This window comes from Lonchura striata, chromosome 8 (genome assembly GCF_046129695.1).
Source record: "Lonchura striata isolate bLonStr1 chromosome 8, bLonStr1.mat, whole genome shotgun sequence".
NCBI lineage: Eukaryota > Metazoa > Chordata > Aves > Passeriformes > Estrildidae > Lonchura > Lonchura striata.
Genome location: NC_134610.1, coordinates 9,573,700 through 9,595,871, shown reverse-complemented (window position 1 = coordinate 9,595,871; position 22,172 = coordinate 9,573,700). Strand labels below are relative to the sequence as shown.

At 39.4% G+C, this 22,172-nt stretch overlaps 1 protein-coding gene across 1 annotated transcript in view; it reads right to left on the bottom strand.

Annotated features, from left to right (window-relative positions):
- Positions 1 to 1,662: 1,662 nt before the first annotated feature.
- The window catches only part of SNX4 (sorting nexin 4), a 32,714-nt gene continuing 12,204 nt past the window's right edge, over positions 1,663 to 22,172 (bottom strand). The window contains exons 6-14 of the mRNA XM_021526033.3: positions 19,224 to 19,279; positions 14,653 to 14,725; positions 13,068 to 13,129; positions 11,518 to 11,583; positions 7,555 to 7,644; positions 6,239 to 6,338; positions 5,354 to 5,499; positions 3,893 to 4,007; positions 1,663 to 3,550 (exon numbers count right to left, since the gene is read on the bottom strand). Coding sequence (XP_021381708.1) covers positions 3,503 to 3,550; positions 3,893 to 4,007; positions 5,354 to 5,499; positions 6,239 to 6,338; positions 7,555 to 7,644; positions 11,518 to 11,583; positions 13,068 to 13,129; positions 14,653 to 14,725; positions 19,224 to 19,279 — 756 coding nt within the window. The 3' untranslated portion in view covers positions 1,663 to 3,502. The remainder of the gene's footprint in view (positions 3,551 to 3,892; positions 4,008 to 5,353; positions 5,500 to 6,238; positions 6,339 to 7,554; positions 7,645 to 11,517; positions 11,584 to 13,067; positions 13,130 to 14,652; positions 14,726 to 19,223; positions 19,280 to 22,172) is intronic.

The following is a 22,172-nucleotide window of genomic DNA, read 5'->3' as shown; positions in this document are numbered from 1 at the left end:
TGGGGGGACAACCAAGCCTCTATCACTCGAGAGAGACCCCTCTGCTCACAGCTGCAGTGAGCACCCTGCCCACCGAACAAAGCAGCTGACAGCACTTTCTGTCCTGCCCTGCCAAGGGTCTCTCAGGGAACAGACTGAGTGACATCCTTAGGGACATGTCCCTGCCCTAGGAAACACAGCTCTGCTGGGGAAGCAGGTGGGAGCCTGCCAGGCAGGATCAGACATGGACTCAGGGCAGCAGCAAAGTCACTGCTTACAAAGGCAACTGCTTTTACTGGTGTTTCCCAGCTCCCATTCCATTTGCTTCCTTCTCTTTGCATTATTCCTAGAGCAGCCCTGTGTGGGGATTTTCATTACACGTTGTGCCTCCCCCACAGAGCTCCTCAGGCAAACACAAGTCAGAGGCACCAGGGATGGGCAGAACAGGAGGCACAAGGACACCTGGATTAGAGCCCTGCCATTGTGGGATAAGCACAGGGAATGAAGACATCTTCCTTCTGTGTCATCTTTAGACAACATTAGAAAGTGTTTCTCAGTTCTTGAATCAAGATGAACAAAGGAATTTCAGTGGTAGGGAGACAGATACAGGGAGAGATCTCATGAGCTGCAGGGCTCTGGGACTGCAGCCTTGCTCTGCTGGCTCTGCTGTGTGTTTGGCCAGAGCCAAGACTTTCCTCTGGCTCACCTGCACAAGGCAAGCTCCTCAGTGTGGCTCGAGCTCCAAGATTTGCTCTGTGTCTGCCAAGGTAGTCCCTGCACACAGCTGCCAGATTAACACTGCTTGGGCTGATGTGCCAGATACTGAAATAATACATTAAAAAAAGAGAGTTCATAAAACTCTATCTTTCCATTGCAGTTGGCTCCATCACCACAGCTACATTTCAGGAACAGACAACGGTAGCAACTAAAATGCTCTGACAAGGTCCTGCCATTAATGGGGAAGGTCAGAGATAACATGAGCAGTGATAACCCACCTAGCAAAGCTTCCTGGGACAGAAGCACCAGATCAGATGATCAGATGATCCAGGCAGGTGAACATTTCACATACAAGCATTTTGTTGAGATTAAGTTAAAATGTTCTTCCCACCTCATTCTCAAGGCACCAATTTTTGATGTTTATTGGCAAAGTGGAATGAGTTACAGGAGTTAAATCCACACTGTAACTAGAAAAACGCACACTTTGCAAGTGTACATCTGTCATGTGAGCTCTGTTACCCACATGGAAACAGCCATTAACTGGCTGGTTTCACCTTAAAAAGATGAAAAGGTAAAAGAGGAGGAGAAACCTTCACAGTTTGCTATGATCCCCAACTACACAGACCACATGCAATGCTTTCCTGGAAGAAGTAAAAGAAACAAAGTTATTGCAAATTACCCTTAATTTGCCTCTTACATAATTTCACACATAATGAAAAATGTCTTCAAAAGCATCTTCTCTTAACTAGATAGAGACACACACATGACATTCAGACAAATTATTTGTAGCAAGCATTTAATTTTGGCCTTAGCACTGTGTTCCTACCTAAAGGGAGAGCTGTGCACAGTTCACCAAATTTTAAACCCAAATTTGGCGGCACCACTTGAGAGCCTCAGAAATCAAACAGCAGCTTTCAAAATAGGACAGAGTTTTTTTACAAAGAAAAAAAAAACATAACAAAAATATCAAAGAGCAATTTTATTTATCATATTTGGCACAAAACTTACAAGGACTGTTTTGTTCCCTTCTTAAATTTTAGTACAACTAGCAAGGAAAAAAAAGGCATACTAATATATTTAATGAGCTGTACAGCAAGTGACATGTGGAAGGAGGCACCAGAAAGATCTACCAAAAATCAAAGTGCATGAAAAATACCTACTCTGAGCGCCTCATGGTATTGTATTAAGGCACCACTCTTTTAGAAGGTTTACTGGATACATCAAGTGTGCAACTTCTTGGTTTGGAATGTGAGAGTCCTTCAGCCTGCATCAGAACTGGACACTGCAACCTCTGAATGGAACAATGTTTCTCCCATGTTTAAAGGAAGAAACCTTTTTGTGCCCAACATCCTCTCTCAGCCAGGCATGTCACTGCCACATGCTTTGGAAAAGCCAACATAGGTTTTCAGAGTACCAACACTTTACTTCAGAGTTTTAAACTGTAGTGTGCACCAGACCTATGCATTCTTTACAATGGTTTTAGAGAAAAGAAAGGTTGAAGAGACTAAAGTAACATGGGACATACCAGTAAATACATTTAGATACACTTATCAAAAGAACATTTAAGGACTTTTGGGAGCATCTCTTAAAAAAAACATCTGAATAGTGCTATAATCCGAAATAATTAAATACACTTTTCAACAGATCATTACTAACTTCTTTCAGGACTACCAACCAAGTCTGACAAATTCCACAAGACTTCAGGAACTTTCAGTAAGGACGTAGAAAAAGCCCAGTATTAGACAGTGGGAGGAGATTTTCATAATTGGAAACATTTAATGTACATCCTGTAACTGCAAATCATGTTATACAGGTGTGTATATTACACATGTACACACACTCACACACTGAAACATCATTACAAGGGCCAAACAAACACCTCATTGCTCTGAGGTGTGTTTTGCACATCACCGCTCTGAAGTATGACAGAAGCTGCACCAGGTTTATTATTTCAGCACCTTCATTAAGAATTTTTTGTTTAAGAACCAAACCACTTCAGTTACAGGTGCCACAGGCCAGATTCACACCAAGTGTAAACAGGTTCCAAACAACCAAAGAGAAGTTGCATCTGCTTCTTACCAGCTTTGACTTTGGTTTTTCTGCTCAGCTGGATCACCAGTTGCCTTTACTTGCAGGAAGAAGTTCAGTAAGAAACCAATGCCCGTATCAAAACTGAAGTGGGAACCAGTAAATGCAGAATATTGTTATCAAACCACTGTACAACACCTCTACTGTAGAGAGTTTCAAACATCTCAGGAGCTTGAGACTGCTTAACCTGAACTCTGGAAAAACATATTTCTCTATGGACATGCAAAGGCATTTAAATATGAACTCTAGGCATTACAATATTTCTTTTTTTTGTCCTCTTATAGCATAGACCTCGAGAACACAACTGTGTGCCCCATTATAAAACCAAAGCACCCTTGAGCATTAAAAATTCTAAACAGCAAGGGTTGGAAAGAAGGGCATCTGGAAGTGATCTACACATTACTGAGCATGGCGTTTCACAAGTCTCTGAACAGTTTAGTTCATACTTTCTGGGATAACTTTCCCAATACCTCTGTCCCAATACAGAGCTGTAGTTTTCAGTAACTCTTTTACCCCTGCATTCTTTGCTACCACATATAAAACGTGCCACAGAAGTGGCAGTCAGGGCTAAACATTTAACAACATGTCCTTTTCATCCTTTATTAACAATTACATTTATTTCATGATTTGTATGTAAGTCATGTAGCAATGTAACATTGGTGTTATACACTGTGCTTCCGTTCTCTGGCACTTGGAGGAGGAATTCATTTCCAGATTGTCACATCTTGCTGAAGCATTCCTTTGCATTTGTCCAAACCTGAATTCCCTTTTAAAAGAACAGTTAAAAAAATCAATAGGTGGGCATATACTCTATTTGCAAACCTCATCCACAACTTTCTTCAACAGAAGACTCTACAAGGAAGTCCCACAGAACTTCAGAGAAGAAGGCAGAGACCATATTGAAATTGGACCACCCTGTCTATTTTATATCTATATCTATCCCAACATTAACATGTCACTGAGTTCAAGAGGACAGACTATGTGGGAGGTTTTATGGTAGTGACTTCCAATCTTCTGTGACTGCCACGTTCCCAGTTACTGACAGTACATCTGCCCCCCTGCTGACAGGACAAACACACTGGGCCAGCCTTTCCCAAGCCACACATACCTTTTTGCACATGCTAATCTGCATAACGGCATAGCTTATAAGTGCCTCCTTCAAATCATGATTCTTCTGCTCTTTAAACCGTTCAATGTCAGCCCAGGCACTTTTCACAAAGTCTCTGAAATTTAAAACAATGACTTCTGTTAGCAAGTGTTTTACATGTTCCACCCTCAGCAGAGAAGCTGTGTATGACAGAGTGCTCCATCTTTCAGTCAGCAAATCAAGTCCTGCAAATATTACGCATCTCTCAGTGTTCTCATTTTACAACTGACACCACCACCTAATTCTCCATTTTCTTTTTAAGGTTTTTAATCTAGAGTTTCACAGGATACATTAGGATGTTTGCCTGGTTTGGTGTTTTTTCCCCAGGAAGTATCACTGCCATAGAATCAGCATAAGTCAGAATATACTTTTTTCCTTCAGATTCTGTTGGGGGAACTAATTATCTTTAAGCCATCATTCAGCACACAACACTGCATGTTTCTTTTTCAATTGTCAAGTCAGAATCTTCATCTCTTCAGTGTGAAAACTCACTTGTTTGTCAGGATATGAGACACTCAAGTACAATAAGCATTTACAATGTAAATTTAACTTGGGTAATTCACTTCAGAAATTAATTTTGTTGGTTTGGTGATGTGTAGTCAGGTCTCCTTAACTAAAATGGAGGCATATATCTGTAATTCCTACTTTCATTTGTGCTGGACTAGCATTCACTTGAAAATTGCTTCCAGAGCTACAAAAGCACATCTCTAATACATCTGCCAAAATTATTAAGATACTGCATTTACTGAGTGTTGTTGCTTTGAACTATTCATGAACTAGTCTTATCTTTCTATATCTAATGCTAACATATCAGGAGAGACCACGTTTACCCCTTGTGTTATATGACAGACATGCTTTGACAAAATCCCGTTGCTTTAAGAATGTTAGTTCCTATTTTTAATTTTTGCACACCTGAAGAAAATTTCATTTTAGCACCAAGAAGCAATTACCCAAACACAACTCCCCAGACCTTCTAATCTCTTTCAAACAGGAGTAAGGTGTCCCCCACAGAAGTTGCAGAATATGGTCTCAGTACCCTTACACATAAACCAAACTAAAATACTGTATTTGAAGCAAATCAGCCTTTGAGTCTCTGCCTATTCAGCTGCAGACCTCCAAGCCCACCTGCTAAATATATTGGTAGTGGAACATAAAAGCATGCAAGCCAGCCATTAGAGTGGGCTCAGTAACTGGGAAAGTCATCAGGTTTTACATAAGCCATACACTCAGACCAGAAGCTAACTGCATGTACTGCACTTTATTTCACAACTTGCAGCTGACAGGAGCTTTTATAGACAGCTCATAAACACCAAGAATATATTAAAAACACTTATAAAATGCAAACACCTTCAAGAGCATCCAGTCAAGGACTTTTGCTAAGACAAGCCCTGTGTTTTCCTTGAAACAGTCAAGTCCATTTACCTGCCCTCCAGATTTTTAGACTTCAGTTGCTCTTCTCCTTCCTGTATCTGCTCTTCTAGAACCTTTATCTTGGCTTCCCTCTGCTCAGGGGTTTCTTGCCCAAAGAGCTTGCTGGTCATCCCCTTCAGGGAGAAGGTTCTCACAGTCTACAAAAGTAAGGATACTCTAGGTTTAGCATGTTCTGAGCACCACCACAGGACATCAGGTGACTTTTATTGTCATTTGTGCTTACAATTTGGCTGTCCATTTCATTATTTGATAAGTAGCTCTAGCGACTCAGGTTAAACTAAGCAAAATGGGGAGGAAATAATTTGATATTCAAACGCTTTAAGGCTGACAAGAGTGAACCTTCAGAACATCCTTCCTAGTAAGTGAAGTAGGAAAGAAACTTAGAGAAACAAAAGCCATAAAGGCATTCCATAAAGAAGATCAATAGATCCAAAAGCAACATTAAAAATTCTAAAACTGTCAGTTACCATTTCTACATAATATTTTAGGTAATGTCATCTCCCATAGAAAATGGAGTAACACAACGTATCAATAACACCCACTGTTCAAAAGGCAAAGGAAGTCTTTCAAAATTCCCAACATTTTTATCTTTAGGATAGAGTTCTCTATAGACAGAGTGTTAGTCTGCTCAAGTCATATTTACTGCAACCTTTTACTTGCTCAGTATTCAATAAAAGACATTTGGCACAAACAGTTTAAGTCTCCAAGAACCAAGTTACTTTAAACCTCACATGTCTCCAGCTCATATGATACCACTTCTCAAAAGCAGCAGCCAGAATGCTGGTGCCATTTAAATATCATTCTAAGTAACTTGGCTCAAGTAAAAAATAAATTCAGAAAGAGGTATCTTGGAGAAGAAAGTGGAAAAAGACTCACTCCTGTTGCCAGCTCCTCACACTGCTGTTTCTTAGATGTTAAGTCTTGTGCAGCCATTTCCAAATCATATTGCATTAGTTCATGCTTCCTGCAAACTGCCCTGAAAAGTAAGTAATGAAAGATCTGTCATTAAAGACTTTGTTTTGCTATGTTTCCCTCCATTTACACTTTACAAACAGCATCATGTTTTATTTGCTTTTTGACAGGAAGCACCTGTAATTATTAATCTAGCCCAAATTCAACAGCCCTATCACAGACTGCGTATCTCTGCAAATGCTGTAGTAAAGCAAGCTTGCATCAAAGAATAAAGTTCTTATTACAACAGCATTCTGCTTCTCTTTATAGAATCATTCCAAGATACCCTCAGCAATACAAGCCCTACCACCTCCTTAAGGACACCAATGTAAAACAGTTTAATTCAAAATACATTACAGAAATATCACAGCTTTGACAAAAGATACCTGGAGAAGGTGCCTGTCACAGCAGCACTCTATCAATCAATCATAAAATTCATCACATATTCTTTTTTAAACAATGAGACAAGAAACTGCTTCTAGACTCACACAGTGCCTTTCATCTGGCAAAGAGGAGTTTGCTCTGACCACCTGCAGTAACTCCCAGTCCTGTGTGGGCTGATGATGCTACATCCGGATGCACGTTTGTATCCCAGGAGAGGCTACCAGTGCTCCAGGTTCCCACACAGCAGCCCTGCACTCGCCAGCCCAACTCACTGCTGGACCTCTGCAAGAGCTTCAGAGCCAGCCCTTGTAAATCACAATAGCTTTAGGCACAGCCTTGTAGCATAAAGCAATTCGCTTTTGTGTCCATGCTTGTTAGGGGTGACTGACAAAGACTAACATAAAACAAAACAAAAAGTTGGTATTTAAATGCACAAGACTGTGCAGCAGATGGAAGTTATGCTGAGCACTTTAAAGTTTCTCGAATTTATAATGGCTCTAACAGCTCTGTTTGGCCTAGCTCATTTGAAAACTGGAACTTTCAACACATTGGGGCACTATTACACCAAAAGCCAAGGAACCAGAGGAATAAACAGCATTTTCTTCTATAGTATACAGATTCTAACATTTCTGTCTTTTCACTACTGATCAGATCAGTTCTAATTTGTATTGCCACTCACATGACAATTAAGTACAAGTATGCAGAATAAGAAACAAGGACATGGAGACTCCACAACACTGGAATTTCCTCTTCTCAGAGAACACAAGAGGATACCAGACTAAATTAAACATCACACCAACATCACATTAGAGAAAAGGAATACAGCTTCCTTTTGAGCTCTAGACTTCCGTACATACCGCAGTGCTTCAGCATAGAAGAGATACTCCTTCAGCTGGTCTGCATAGTGCTCCTCTTCTTCCAGTATATCATCAATAGAAGCTGCATATCTAGTGAAAAACAGCCACAGTTAAACATAAAGCTGATTAATTTAACCTTTAAGGATACACATCCTAACAAGGGACACCTTTTTGAGAGAAACACCTGTAATAAACAGCAAAAAGCACCTCCAAAAAGGGTTTATTCTTTGTTTTTAATTAAACTCTGAATCAGTTAATGTCAACATTCCTGTGGGTCTGCTTTTTTTGGTTGTTATATTGATTCATTGTACAATGAATCTTTTGACAAGTACAAAACCTATCATAAGTCTCCTGCTGAAGATAAGGCAGCTTTTCTTACAGGAAAAAGCCCCAATTTCTTCCATTTCTTCAGTGGACAGTCAATATGCAGCACCAAGACAAAAAGAAAAAAAAGGACATAGTGCAAAAGAAATCCAATAAATCCTTCAAGGCTTAAAGCATTAAGGGCCAGGAATGTGGGCATCACACCTTCTGAAAAGCAGAGCTGCTTTCATGGCTTGTTATTCAGCCTGAGTACAAGATAACTCACAGGGGTGCCCTGAGCACCACAACATTAGGTCCCTTCAGATCCTTCAAAGGCTACAGCTTTGTCTGCTGTGTAAGGCATGTTAATTCACAGCAACAGGAAGTTGAACCCTCCTTTTAGGGAGAAATCTGAAGTACAACGGCTTGGACCAAATCTGCAGCTCTTGCATTCAGTAAGTCTTGTTATTTAGGCTAGAAGTGGTAAAAAGCACTTTATTTTTCTAGTTGATACTGCTTATTTGACAGTATTTAGAGTGTTCTTGCTAACCAAGGTAACTGTCTTGGACAGATTTGTAGGGATAGGCCTACAACTAAGAAAGAGATAACTGCACATCTCACTTGGCACAGCCAAGAAATCAGATTCCTCTGTGGCCTGGCACTCAGGGCATGTACCACTGGAGAGAACCAGGATGAATGAGATCCCACACAAATACCTTCACCTGTTCTGCTAACTCAGTCTGGATTCTCAGCTCTGTGGCAATCTCATACACCTGCAGGCTCTCTGAAGTGAGCATATGTCCATTCTTCTCTAGCAACCAGCACAATGTGACCCAAATGCTAATTATAGCACCCCTTGGCTTTCAAGTTTTTGCAGAATCTTTCTGTTTTTTCTTTTCTCCCTATGCATCTCCAGTAATTGGCTCAGTGAAAGAAGTGGCAGAGTCTCAAGCTGAAAGGGAAGGGGTAACATGAATTTGGGAAGTTTGCAAGCATGATGAGTTGTTTTGATGCTCTGTGAAATCAAAGACATGGCTCACCCAGGAAAAGCCCTACCAAGGCTCTTGGTGATGAATAAATATAACATATGAAGTGGTCAGCAACAGCAGACCAGTTTAAGTAGAAGGGATTAAAGAACAGGGAGAACAAGAATTCATATTATGAATCAACATAAGGATCAAGTCAAAACTGTTGAAAAATACACTTGTTCTAAAAAAAACCTGCAGCCACAAAGGTCATAAATGGCTTGCCCTATTTTAAGTTCTGCAGTGCAATAATTTTAGTATAGTGGTTAGATTTCTCAGGGCAGCAGATGGACCACATTTCGTTTTCAAGTAAGATCTAAGTTTAGAGCAGTGCTAGAGATCATCTGTGGCAGATCAACTCTCAGAAAAGAACTTCAAAAACAAACAACCAAAAAATCTCACCAAACGAAATCCTACCTTACCTGGGCAGGTTTTTATAATGAGTTTTATATGGGAGGAAAAAAATGTAATAAGAAAAGCTACATTTCTGACTGCCTAAACTTAGGCAAATTAGAGAAATTGTTAAGGAGAAACATGGCAGTAAGTTCTAAAGGTACCTGATATGGTCTCATTCTTCGTGTAAGATGTCAACTCAACACTTGTTTTAATTTAGATTGGTTCAATATATAATGACAGTCTAGTTGATACAGAGATAAAGGTTCACTCATTAATGGAACAAAGGACAGAAGTCAAAGGTCTGGCATTTGCTTCTTTCATCTTTTAAATGCTAGCTAGAGCCACTTACTCCAACTTTCTCAGCATTCTCTGTCACTTTAGTAAGCCTCATCTTGTAATAAAGCACACACCCAGAGAAGCTTTGGGATGTCTTCTCCAAACTTTTAGCAGTTATAGATCATACTAACCAATAAAACCTCAAAAGCTTAAATAAACATCTAGTAAAGACTACAGCATATGGGGTAGATAGAGAATAATTAAATTAGTTTTGAAGTTTAACATCTGTATTAGGCAATCTTCTAGAAGTAGCTTTTTGTTGCAATAAATTCCCACCTGATGTTATGGGAATGGTAACTGAACTGGTAAGTTACACTTTAAAGAGATCACAGATATGAACCTTACTGGTAGGAGACCCCATGGGTGACTGAATGAGTTCCTGAACCTCACAACTGCTGCTTCTTGCTTGACTGTCATCACTAAGGGATTACTGTTGTACAAGAGTGCCAGAGCACAGGAGATGACAGACAATGAAAGCTACTCAGACTTCATGCAGTGAGTAAAATTACCCACAATAGCAGTTACCCACTGCCATTACTTTGGATCTTTAGCCCTGTGTTACAGACAGAAATATTAAATATTATGGAAGTGTGAGAGGGTTCAGCCTCCTGACTGAGAAGTTAGACAAACTTCTTCTAACTGGTTATGCATTTCCAGGTGCTTGACATTTTGGTGTGGTGTATCTGAACCACTGAAAACCTTTATGTGATTCTTTAACTCCACTATATCATACCAAGTTTTCACAATCTCTTCAATTCCTACCTACTGCAGTATGTGCTTAACATTGTATTCTACCCCTGCTTCAATTACTTTTCTTCTGAAAACAGAATGCAATTCTCCATTCTTTGTTCTCACCAGAGCCCTCTGCCATGAAAATATTACAGCTTTTCTTATATGGAAACCACCCCATTAGACAAAACACAGACCTGTGAATAAATTCAGAAGTGGTCCAATTCTTAAAGATTTGCTAAAAGCAGAAAAGAAACTCTAAAGAAACTGAGGGCATGACTCTTCAAACCCTTCCACTTGGCAAGGCCAGTAACAATTAACCTGTTAACCTGACACCACAATAACAATCAGGCAGTAGTACATATGTAAATCTGCCCTATAAACTAAACCAGGGAACTTTATTTCCACAGGAATTACACTTTATCAGTAAAAATATTGCATGAAGTGCAGAACAGCTTCCATCTCTTTCTGAAGTTGTTGTTTATCTGCTGTGTGGGATTACAGAAGAGGAATCAGAGTGGTAAGAAATGCTGTGTCACTTGCTGTATGTGACTACCTGAAAAGCAGAAGCCATGAGCTTAGAATACCACTTCTGTGAGCACTCCCAAGTGCCAGACTCTTATTTTGAAGGCTGTGCTTCACATACTCTGCCAAATGACTCTAAAGATGCAAAGAGAGAGGATTCTTTATTATATCCAGTCAGTGTTTGTTTCAAGAATCCACTGGAGTTTTGGTACAGATTAATTAAATTTCTTAACTCCCTGTAATTAAGTCCAAATATGTGTACCATCTACAGCATGGTACAAAACGCTGCTATCAAAACCAAATGGATCTCATCAGGTCTGTAGTATATTAAAGTTGTATTCCACCAGTTTCTGGCATAGTAGCTTAAAAGAAAAACTGGAAGGATTCCAAGAACTTCTACGATTTCAAAATAATAATAAAAAAAGAAACCCCTCTGGTTCTCCTGAGGCTTTTTGAGCTACTTAATACAGTATATGGATGCTAAAACTGTGCCTGCATCCAAGGCACAGAAACACTGTATACCTAAAAACAATGCACCCCCAACTTTCCTGTACTCATATGTACTTTGGGGTTGAGGGAAAAGAAAGGAAAGAGGGAGAGTTTCACATCTGGCTTACATCAAACTATCAGATATTCAGTCAGTACTTACACATCCATGTGGTGGCCAGCACTCTGCAACCCATCCCCCATCTCCTTCTCTATTGCACTCCACTCACTGTAGGAAAAACAAACGAGAAACAACATCACACATGAAGGGTAAGGGAAGTTAATAAGCTGCATCCTGTATATAGTTTCTTTCCAGGTGACACCTGAATGGAAACTGCCTCAAAGTTAGAGTTGGCCAAACTGTTTTTTACTTTAAGGAACAGCACTGACAATGTGACAAGGCCATTTATGGCACTCTGTAAAACAATTGTCCCTAAACTCATAGACACAAATATAGTTTTAGGATGGGTTTTGAGCATAATCTCATTTAAATAGTTGAAACTCAATTCAAAACAAAATCAAACAAACAAAACCAAACCACCAAGCACTTAATGTAAATGGGACAAGGGACAATGACAATGGTGAACTTGCTGAAATACATTTTGGGCTCACCAAGAAGCCTAATCCTAACCTAAGCTTTCCAGACTTACAAGATAGAAGATAGAAGCCTCTCATTCAAAAAAACAAAGGGTGAATTTGACTTTTGTAAGCATTTTACTTCTCCTGAAACTATTTGATGTATGTAGCTTTATGTTTTCATAGTAGACTCTCGTTTAGTTCTATTCATAAAAAAAAATCCAACTTGCAGTTGTCTCAACTACCCATTTACATTAGAGATATAACTTAGATAAAAAAAAGAAACAGAGCAGTAAAAAAGATAGCAAGAGACTTGTTCTGGACATCCTGGTATGTACTCTGAAATTTTAATTGTGTTCTCAGCTTTGAGAAACCTTATGAGAGTTCTTAGTTACAAGAATTATACCCACAACTCTTTCTACAAGGAAAAAAAGAGGTTCTCCTTGTATTTCGCATAATTTATGTGTAATGCATCTATTCTGTCCCTCACTTTTTCATAAGCATTCCACTCTGCTGATGTTGATATTTGTCTTTGTGTTATTACAGAACTACACCTAATTTCATTTTAAAACCCCCAATGAGAAAGACATCTGCAATCCATTAACCCAGAGAATTAAATTTAGCACTTGAACAGTGTGTAGAAGCAGGAGGTTTCCCTTAACCAGAAGTTTAGATTCTTGAATTCTCCAGTGAGATGGAAAACTTGAGCATGCAATTCCCTCATATAAATCAAAAAAACGATTGGCAAATTCACTTCTAAAAGCTACTAAAATTGGATAGATATGAATGTTGATTTTTACCGATTAAAAGAACCTAGAAGCTTTTTCAGAGATAATTGCATGAAGAATAGCGAGTTACTTTCTGAGGAAGGAAAATGCCAAGGCAGCAGCAGAAGGCCCAAAGCTTTGGTACACAAAGCAAAAAATGCTGTAGTCTTCCACTAGAGGCTAAGCTCAGCAGATCAGGCAATCTCTGCATGTACCACAGAAATCTCATTAGCATTACAATACAGAGTTTTTCAAGACAGATGATGGAATTTTTCAAATATACTTTTCAAAAGCGTAACAATACAACCATGAAATTCCCTTCTCTCTCCCCATAACTATGTATGTATTTAAAAACTGGATGAACTCTTACCTGAATACTCTTCCGTAGTTGCCATGGACTTTATAGACACCATAAAGCCGGTCTGCTACCCTCTAAAATATTTTAGAGACAGGTTTTGGTCATCAACATTAAGTGCAATTGCTTTGTGAAAACCCACATACATACTCCAAGCTAAATCCCTAATGTTCTTACACAGGTAAACAAGATTACACCTAAATCTAACATAAGCCACTACTTAAAGAAAAAAAAAAAAAAATCAACAGCATTAAGTCTTGGAAGACTGAAGTCACAATCAAGGCTATGCTGAAAAGTAGCATTGCAAATCTATCTTTGGAAGTGCTCATTGATAGGATAGGTCTGTGGAGACCATAATGAAGTTCCCTTCAGTTTTTGATAATCAAATATAAGGCATTCTTTATCCAAATAACGCCGAACTTATGCACACAGTAATTTATTTAATTTATAGACAGCAAGTCAGAAGTCCATCTTGACATCAATACTGTAAGGAAACCTTCAGCAAAATTCTAACAAATGACTTGATTTTTCCATCCAGCTGAGTGAACTGAGGGAAAGGAAATGAACTATCCATTCCAGAAACTCATTGCTTGAGCTAGAGGTCATTTCAGCTGTTTGGAGTGCCAGTACCTGCTGCAGCCTGCATTACAATGCTGGCAAAACATCAGAAGAAAAGACACGTGTACACTCTGAAGTGTGAGTTGTAATCCAGATAATGCCCTTAGAATTGTGATGTACCGATGAATGAGAATAAAGTTCTGCAAGAGCTGCCATTGTTACTGTGATGTCTGTCACAGCAGTAGTAAAAAGGAAACATTAACAAATTGCCCAGCAGATCTCACATGCAATCTAGAAAACAGGACTGTCTGTAGAACATCACTCTTGAGAGTGATTAATTATCTCAAGAACCTGAGTTTAGCAGAGCAATCCATTGCTGTCCTCTCTGCCACACAGGTCCATTGAAAATGAAATCCCTGTTGAACATACTAAAAAGAAATATCATGCTCTCATTATTGGAATTGTAATTTCTTATTTCCTTTTTAGGTCTTTAAAAAAATAACAACCTTCCATTCTCAACCTATAGAGTATCTTAATACATTACATAATTGTTGCCATCATTAGAAAGACTATTACTCATTGCAGATCAGAGAACAAGCCAAAAAAAGAAAATACATACTAGGAAGCATAAAGGATTAAAGGATTCATACTACAAGCTCATTATATGTCTGACCAGAAAACTGTTTTGAGGCCCTTCCCAAGCCAAACACTAAGCAAAAGTAACTTGTCTGCTGAGCAGAGAGAAGCAGATGCCTTGACCCTCTTTAGAGCATCTCCCTGCCATACGTGACTACCACAGGATGGGGCAGATTAGCACTGTCAAACCCAACAATCAGATCTGGAACTCCTTCCCCTCCCAGATCTGTACAAAGTCAGTGCCCTCACCTCTTGCTGTCTCCTGCTCCACACTCTGGAGACAGACTCCCTCAGGCTAAACTGCTCTTATTCTAGAACACATATACCACTTCTCTTGACTAAACAAGAAATACTGCCTTATAAATAAATCATACTATTTGTCACGACACACATGGGAAATACTTACAGCTCTGACTCGCAGAAGGTGTGATATGACAGACTGCAGTTCATCGCTGTAGTGTTTTAGCTCAGTAAATCTCCTGGGAGCAGGAAACAGATAGTACATCATTAGCCATCATGAAAGCAAGCTTTCACAGCATGCACAATAGAGCCACAGCCCTGCGGCCAGCAAGATGGAGCCTGGATTGTGTTGGAGTGGAATTAGCTGAAGACTGCTAAAGAAGTGACTGCTGAGTTTCATTTCCCTCAAGTGAACAAACATCCCAACACTTGCATGATTGCTGGCTTTTTAAATGCAAATGTTGAAGGCTCAGATTGAATTAAGACATAAAATTTTATGAAATAAGAGTAGTTAGCTGAAGTTATTACATCACTGTTTTGTTGTTAGGGGTTTTAATGGGATTTATAAAAGCAAAGGTTAGTGAATAGGAAAGCTTGAAACAAACACAAAGCCAAAATCTGCTGAAGCATATTTCTCAATAAAAGCATGTTTAAATTTCTGACCTGACAAAGATACTTTACTTTCAAGCTGCCTCTATCCAGTTTTGGGCATATCTTTTTAGGGGTTCAAGGAAACATTTACAATTACATTTCCCCCGAGGCTAATCTATACAGTAACTGTAACATATGAAATCCTATTGAGACTTGTACCTGCACCAGAGCCATGTATGGCTGAAGGCCATCAAATCACTACATCTCAATAAGATACCAGACAGGGAAACCATTGCAACTGCCTTGTGCATAATGCTGGCTTGTCACTTCTGGAGAAGAGGCTTTTTATCAGCCAGACCAGTTAGGTTTCAGAAGCAATGTAAGCGGTTACCTTTAGCTCTTGCTAATAACAAAGGTGAATTGTTTGCCACAGCTTTGTTAGTGACAGGTAACCAATTAAACCACAGCAACAGCCTCTTGTGTACACATAAACCCTCCCCACTACACACAAGTCTACCTCATGACCTACTTTGGTACGAAAGAATGTATTTCATCCAGATGGGAAGCCAGAAACAGCTTTACCTAAATTACTAAACAATGATCTCATAAACACAGAAGAATGCAACTAAAATTACGGAATAGGAGACCAAGAATAGTGTTCCAGGTTGATGTTCAAGAATTAAAAAAAACTTCATCCCTCCTCCCACCACAGGCACACAGTCAGGCTTTGTATTTTAGAATAGCTTGTACCAAAGAGGTCTTACTGAAATGAGTTGGGTCACTTGTTTTGGGTGACCAAGTATGAAATTCCAGAGTTTTTTATTTAATACCTCTTCCTCCCCTGACAGGAAGTCTTCCCCTAAAATATTCCCATTCTTACATTCAGGAAGTAAAATCTTTATTATGACTCTAATATTTTTGATTTCCAAGAAGCATTTTTTATAGCATTATGACACACACAGGGTTAAAGTACATAAAAAGATTTAAAAGTTAGCAGAGAAGCTGCATGGGGAAAAAGAAATGTAGTCACTGATCTGCACAGTGGGATTTAGAGAGCAATCTTTTCAGTTTACACTTTATAAAATATGCACCAGGGCTGCATGTCAGACAGCTGCAGACACGTAGAGTGAAGATATTTGAAATAATTGAACTAAAAACAAAAGATTAAAAAGCATGCCTGCAGCTCAGGAAGACTCCCCTTTCCACTCCAGAAATTTATAATGTAAAGTTTTATTTATCCTGTTTAGTCACAAGAAATCTTTTAGGAATGCTGTACTCCCTGAAGGCCAGAGTCAGGAACATACAAGGGCTTTCAGTATCCTGGCCTTCAGCAGCAATACATCTTCTCTCAGACCAATTTTTCCTCAATTAAAAAAAATAATTTTTAAAAATTACTACTTCAGAATTAAGCTGTCTTCTGTTTTGTCTCATAAAAACAAACTGAAGTGCTGCTATTTTTTTCCCAATCTTCTATGAAGGTTGAAAAATTGACAAATATAATTTTCAGGAAAAACTGGTTTTAAGTGACTGGTGGTGTTGCAGAGCAAAAGTTTATTTCTCAACTATTTGCTTAAGTCCTAGTCGTTGCTCATGTAAAAAAAAAAGTTACATAATTATAAAGTAATTTCCAAACAGAGCTCAGTGAGGCACACAAAGGGATGTTTACTTCCCAGTGTATCCTAACAGTAGAAGTGTAAAACAAGACACAGTTTTGGCCCTCAGTAACTGAGGCTTTTTAAACTAGCACTTTTCACTCGGTTTTACTGGTTCTGCAACAGTAGCAACAGTCTAGATACTTAACTGAGCTATTAAATAGAACTTGAGACACAAATGAAGAACTGATTAGGTCACATTGACGTAGAACACCAGCAGGTCTTTCAAAATAATCTTTTATGATTATGGCAAAGAAAAAGAGTTCCTTTACAGCAGACAGCGTTTCAGAGTTAAGTTATTTACTTTGTGCATTTTACTCAGCAGTAATCCTTCTTGCATCAGGAGAGGCAGTGCCATTGTCCTGTTTTGTGAAGAAAGATACTACAAGAACAGAACTGTTCACTAAAAAACAAGCCACTTGTCTGAATAACCAAACAAAACCCACAGAGCTACTTTAAAAAAAAAAAAAAAGGCCTTAGGAAAGGCTTTAGTATTTTCTAAAGAACTCTTCCACCAAAACCCAAAAGCTATGGTTTTGATTAAAGCTCAGAAAGAGAAAGAAAAGATGAGTGCCATGAGGCCAAATCAGAGATGCCTGCAGTAGATAGAAATTTACCTCTGAGTACCAGAATACCATATTTTTATCACCATTTAATTCCACCATTGAAACTACAAATTGCTTCCCACAGGAGAAGGTTTAGTTTCCAGTGTACATTTGAGCTCAAAGAGCAGCCTTGTTTCAGCTGCATGAAACTCCTCACATTGCCAAGCTGACGAGTGCAGCTCCATGGCAATCCCAACTGGGAGCTGCAGCTGCTCCTCACCTGAACCTCTCCTGGCCCAGGAGCCTGAAAGCCTACACTCCTCACAGCAGTCAAGTCACACCTTTTGTTTCAGCAAGGTGAGCTTGCTGAACCGCTTCACCAGCCAGGCACACAAAAGCACTAAAGGTAAAGCAGAGGGACCAGGCATCACATTCCAGGCAGCTCATGCACAAGTGTGCTGGGCACAGCAAGGCACTGTGCCTCCTCTTAGAGCCAAGCATGCTACAGCAAAAGGCAAACAAACAACTTCTGCTCATGAGTTATTTATTAAACAATTTGTATCCCCAAGTGCAATTTGGAAGTTACATAGCTGGCAGAATACAACAGAAAACGTGTGCCATCTCTCAAGTGCTGTGAAGAATACCATGGCACACACACTGAGGACTGTTTTTGTTACAAGCCCTCTCCTCAATGTTTTCCTTGTATTAACCCTTTCCCTGCTTTTTAACAAACTACATCTCACAACAGCTTTGCTTTCTGAAATATTGTTACCTCAAAAGGTAATGCTCCTTAAACAGTCTTGCCGACCTGTGCCTACAGTCAGACTTCTGGCAGTTTACCTGCTGTGAGAGCAGGAAAAGATAACTCCTACTGGCCACAGAGGAAGATGACTGAGGATGAAGCATTCAAACAAGGGACCATTTTGACCTGCAGATACAGAGAATTGCTGTCTTCTGATCTCATTCCTGAATGTTATCCTTTGTAGCAAACCCTGGCTAAAAACTTCCTGGCTGCCACAAAAGACCCTAAAAACAAACACAGTAAAAATGGAGGGACAGGACTTATTCACAGGTTAAGTCTATTAAGAAGTTGAGAAAAGTATGTACCCTTTAACATCCTTAACACAATAACCACAGATTCTATGGAAGAGACAACAGAAAGCAGTCAGGAACAGGGGCTCTCCCCAGGGAGCATCTCCTGGTGCCACTGCTGGACAGCAAGTGCACCCAGAAGTGCACTTTGCACAGGTCTCCACAGCCTGTGCATGGCAAACAGCAACATTTCCTGGCCCCATCAGTGCACACCGATGCTTCTAAACCACTGCAGAAGTAGGAATTCTCATTTTACCCTTCCCACACCACCAAGGGTGTGATGAACCTCCCACTATACGCACTGACAATTCTGAGCAGTTTTTCCATCCTGCAGATTGCTCTAGTGCCTGTCCCAGAGCTCTGTAAACTGCAACAGAGCTGAAGTGACCTCTGGACTTACAAAAGCATCTGTGAAAATTGGCAGCTTGGAAAGAACTATGAACTGCAACACCAGGGTGTGTGCATCCAGAGCTGTACACTAGCAGACTTTTGGAAAGACCTACTATCAATCTGTATTCTGTTCGTGCTTGGAAACATTTCTTGAAAACAAATATGAAGAGGTTCTTTTTCAGAGTCTGGTTTAGGGAATTTTTTGTCCCTTCGTTTTAGTCTAGCTAAAATGAAATACTCATTTTACATAAAGTGATGGAATTTTTCTGAATGCTTCCTGTTCTGGAGGCAGGATTTATCAAATATTTTCACACTACTTCTTTACTGGGCTCCTGTTAAGATTTGAAGTGCAGAAAGATAATTTTTCTTTTCTGAATTTATACTAAAGAGATAGAATATTCTGTCACCTGAAGTTATAGTTGTAACTGAAAAAGGGAAAGGGAGGGAAGAAGGATGTGGAATCTTACTTGTCTGGGTTTTTCACTCTGAATGTTGCATTAAGAGCTTTTAATCTGGAATCTGCCTGAAAAAGGGGAAAAAAAGCTTTGTTAATTTAATGCAATTAAATTTCAGTGACAAAAAAATCTCAGCCTTCTGGCAGCACCATTAAAAAAACATCCTGCCTTCATGGCATATAAGTCTTCAAACATTGAACAAGTTGACTCCAGCTGCCCTGAATGTCAGATATTTTTATTAAAAAGTCAAAAAACTACACTGTTTTTGTGAATATGATGTAAACAGTAACCACTAAAATAAAGCTGGTATAATCCAAGTCCCACAGAAGTAGTCTCTTCTTAAAATGCTCCACAAATCATGGATTTAAGATACACAACCCCACATTCTTTTCAGATGAAGCAATTAGGTAATTTAAGACCATATGGATAGGCTATTTTATATTTCTCAAACCAAATAAAAACAGTGGTAGAGTGACCTCTATATGCTCTTTATTACCAGGAACAGTTCCCCAGTGAAATCAAAATCTTATATATGTTGTTCTCCTACTTTTTATGACTTGCTTTACAGAAAATATGTAATTTGTATATCAAAATAGAGCCCTTTTTAATGCAATGTTCTTCTCTATGGTAGAACATATGTAAATCTCTACAGAGCAAAATTCATTAGCTAATTAAAAAGGTAATTGACTGCTTTAGTTTTTGAGATATTGGTTTATCAATTTCTGCAGCAGTAGTATTGAACATTTGTAAGGAGACAGACGGGTTTTTTTTTTCCAATTTATTGAATATTAAACTATGCAATGAGTATTTATTCCTAATAAGACACCAACACACATGAGAGATCCCAGCTTCATCCCCGAGGTCCACATCACTACAACTCTTCATTCCTACAATGCATTTCATACTGAGCTCACTCAGGGCTCATCTATACCAAAGAAAAAAGCCAACTGTGGGTAAATGGCTGGAGTTTACTTTTGATCAAAACATCCTTCTCTTCAGTAAAAGGAAAATAAATCAGCACACCTTGCAAGGTATATAGATTTCCTATAGTATACTCCTTTAGCTAACAGGCTGTGTCACAGCTGCAAGCAGTAAGTTACTTCAGCAGTACTTGTTAGTGCTGGTATGTGACAAGAGTATTTTGTGCCCTGTTACAGAGAACTCAGAGCTTGAAGAGGTATTTTGAATTTGTCAGTGAAGGGAACACAGTGTCCTCCCAAAACAAGAACATAGCCCATCCTTTAGGGGCCTTGTAATTGCATCTACAGATAAGACAGGCACTGTCTGAGACTGTTTCACCTCCCACTACACTGAGCAAAAGATACCCCATACACAGCCTAGAGAAAAGGAGGCTCAGAGGAATCTTACTGTTCTCCACAATTTCCTGAAAGGAGGTTGCAGTGAGGTAGAGGTTGGTCTCTTCTCCCACATAACAAGCAGTAGGACAAGAGAAACCTGGCTCAAGTTGCTTCAGGGAAGTTCAGATTCAATGCTAGGAAAAATTTCTTTACCAGAAGGATTGTCAGATATGGGATCAGGCTGCCCACAGAAGTGAAGGAGTCACCATCCCTTGATGTGTTTAAAAGATATGTTGATGTGGATTTTGATGTGGCGCTCGGGGACATGGTTTAGTGGTAGACTGGCAGCAGAGCCAGGTTAACTGTAGCTGTTCTTCCAATGACCAAACACCAAAACAAAGTATAATCCACAAGCTGAAAGGCAAGGGAACAAAACCCTCCAGACTAAGACTGACTGACATTGGGAGAAAGCAGGTTCATTGTCACCACTGCGTGTGACACTTCTCTAAAAATAACTTGCAAGTGGAAGACAAGGCAGCATGAGGAAGCATGTCCCAGATAGCACAAGGAACACAAAACACTGCAGGAGCTCCAAGTCCCAGCCTTTATGCTTATTCAGAACACTTCTGAGACTTGTATAGTCTTGGATCTTCACTGCCATACACCAACAAATCAATACACAAGCCAGTTATGTTTTGGGCTGTTCACACACACCTGCAGGTACCCCTCACAGTACAAACACCACCTAGATACACTGACATTATCAGAGTCCTTCCCTCTGAGCAGCTATTTCCCAAAACCCTGTATTTCTGTTGAAACAGCAGGCATCAAAGCCATTTGAGTCTGTCAGGGCAGCAGGCACATAGAATAGCTTTACACTTAGAAAGGACAACTTCCTACCCTACAGTTACAGGCAAGTTTTTGTCTTTTGTCACAGGGACGCATGGTGCTCTGAAGGAAGAGTTCAGCAGGTCCATACAAGCACTGTCAAGGCAGGAAGCACACTCCTGACAATGCTCAACCATCTCAGTAGGGCTATTTCCTTTTTGCCATTTGCAGCACAGTAACTCTCACACACCACTTCTGAGCATTTACACCAGAGTTAGGCTTCTAGAGAAACATCTGTCCAGTCTTAAAATTGATTTAAGAGTGACATGCACAAGCATTTTAGAGATGAACCATCCACCAAATAAGGTACAGCTGAGGAGTTTTCAGAGTTAACGCCTACTATGATCCCATAATCATTTATGTAAACTAAAGAGAGATGGGAATTTTCCCTTTCCTACAGGAAGGGTTAAAATCCCAAGTGACAAATCCCTTAAATTAAAAATTCCTTAAAAAATAAGTGCTGGGGTTGAGAGGGAGGAAAGGCATAATTTAATGATACAGCTGACAGAATAAACAAAGTCTCCAACATCAGCTATAGCATGCTACACTACATTAATGCCTAATTTAAAGTTTAGCTAGAGAGTTCAAACCCTCTCAGACAAAAAACACATCCCGCTTAAATGCAGCAGAGGCAGCAGAAACATAAACAACTGGTCTAATTTGAGTCTAAAACATGCACTGAATAGAGGTTTTCCTTCCAGTGTAGTGCTAAATATTGAGAGTATATACTTCAGATGTAAAATAAAGGGAAGATTCTTTTTACCAGGCTTTTGAA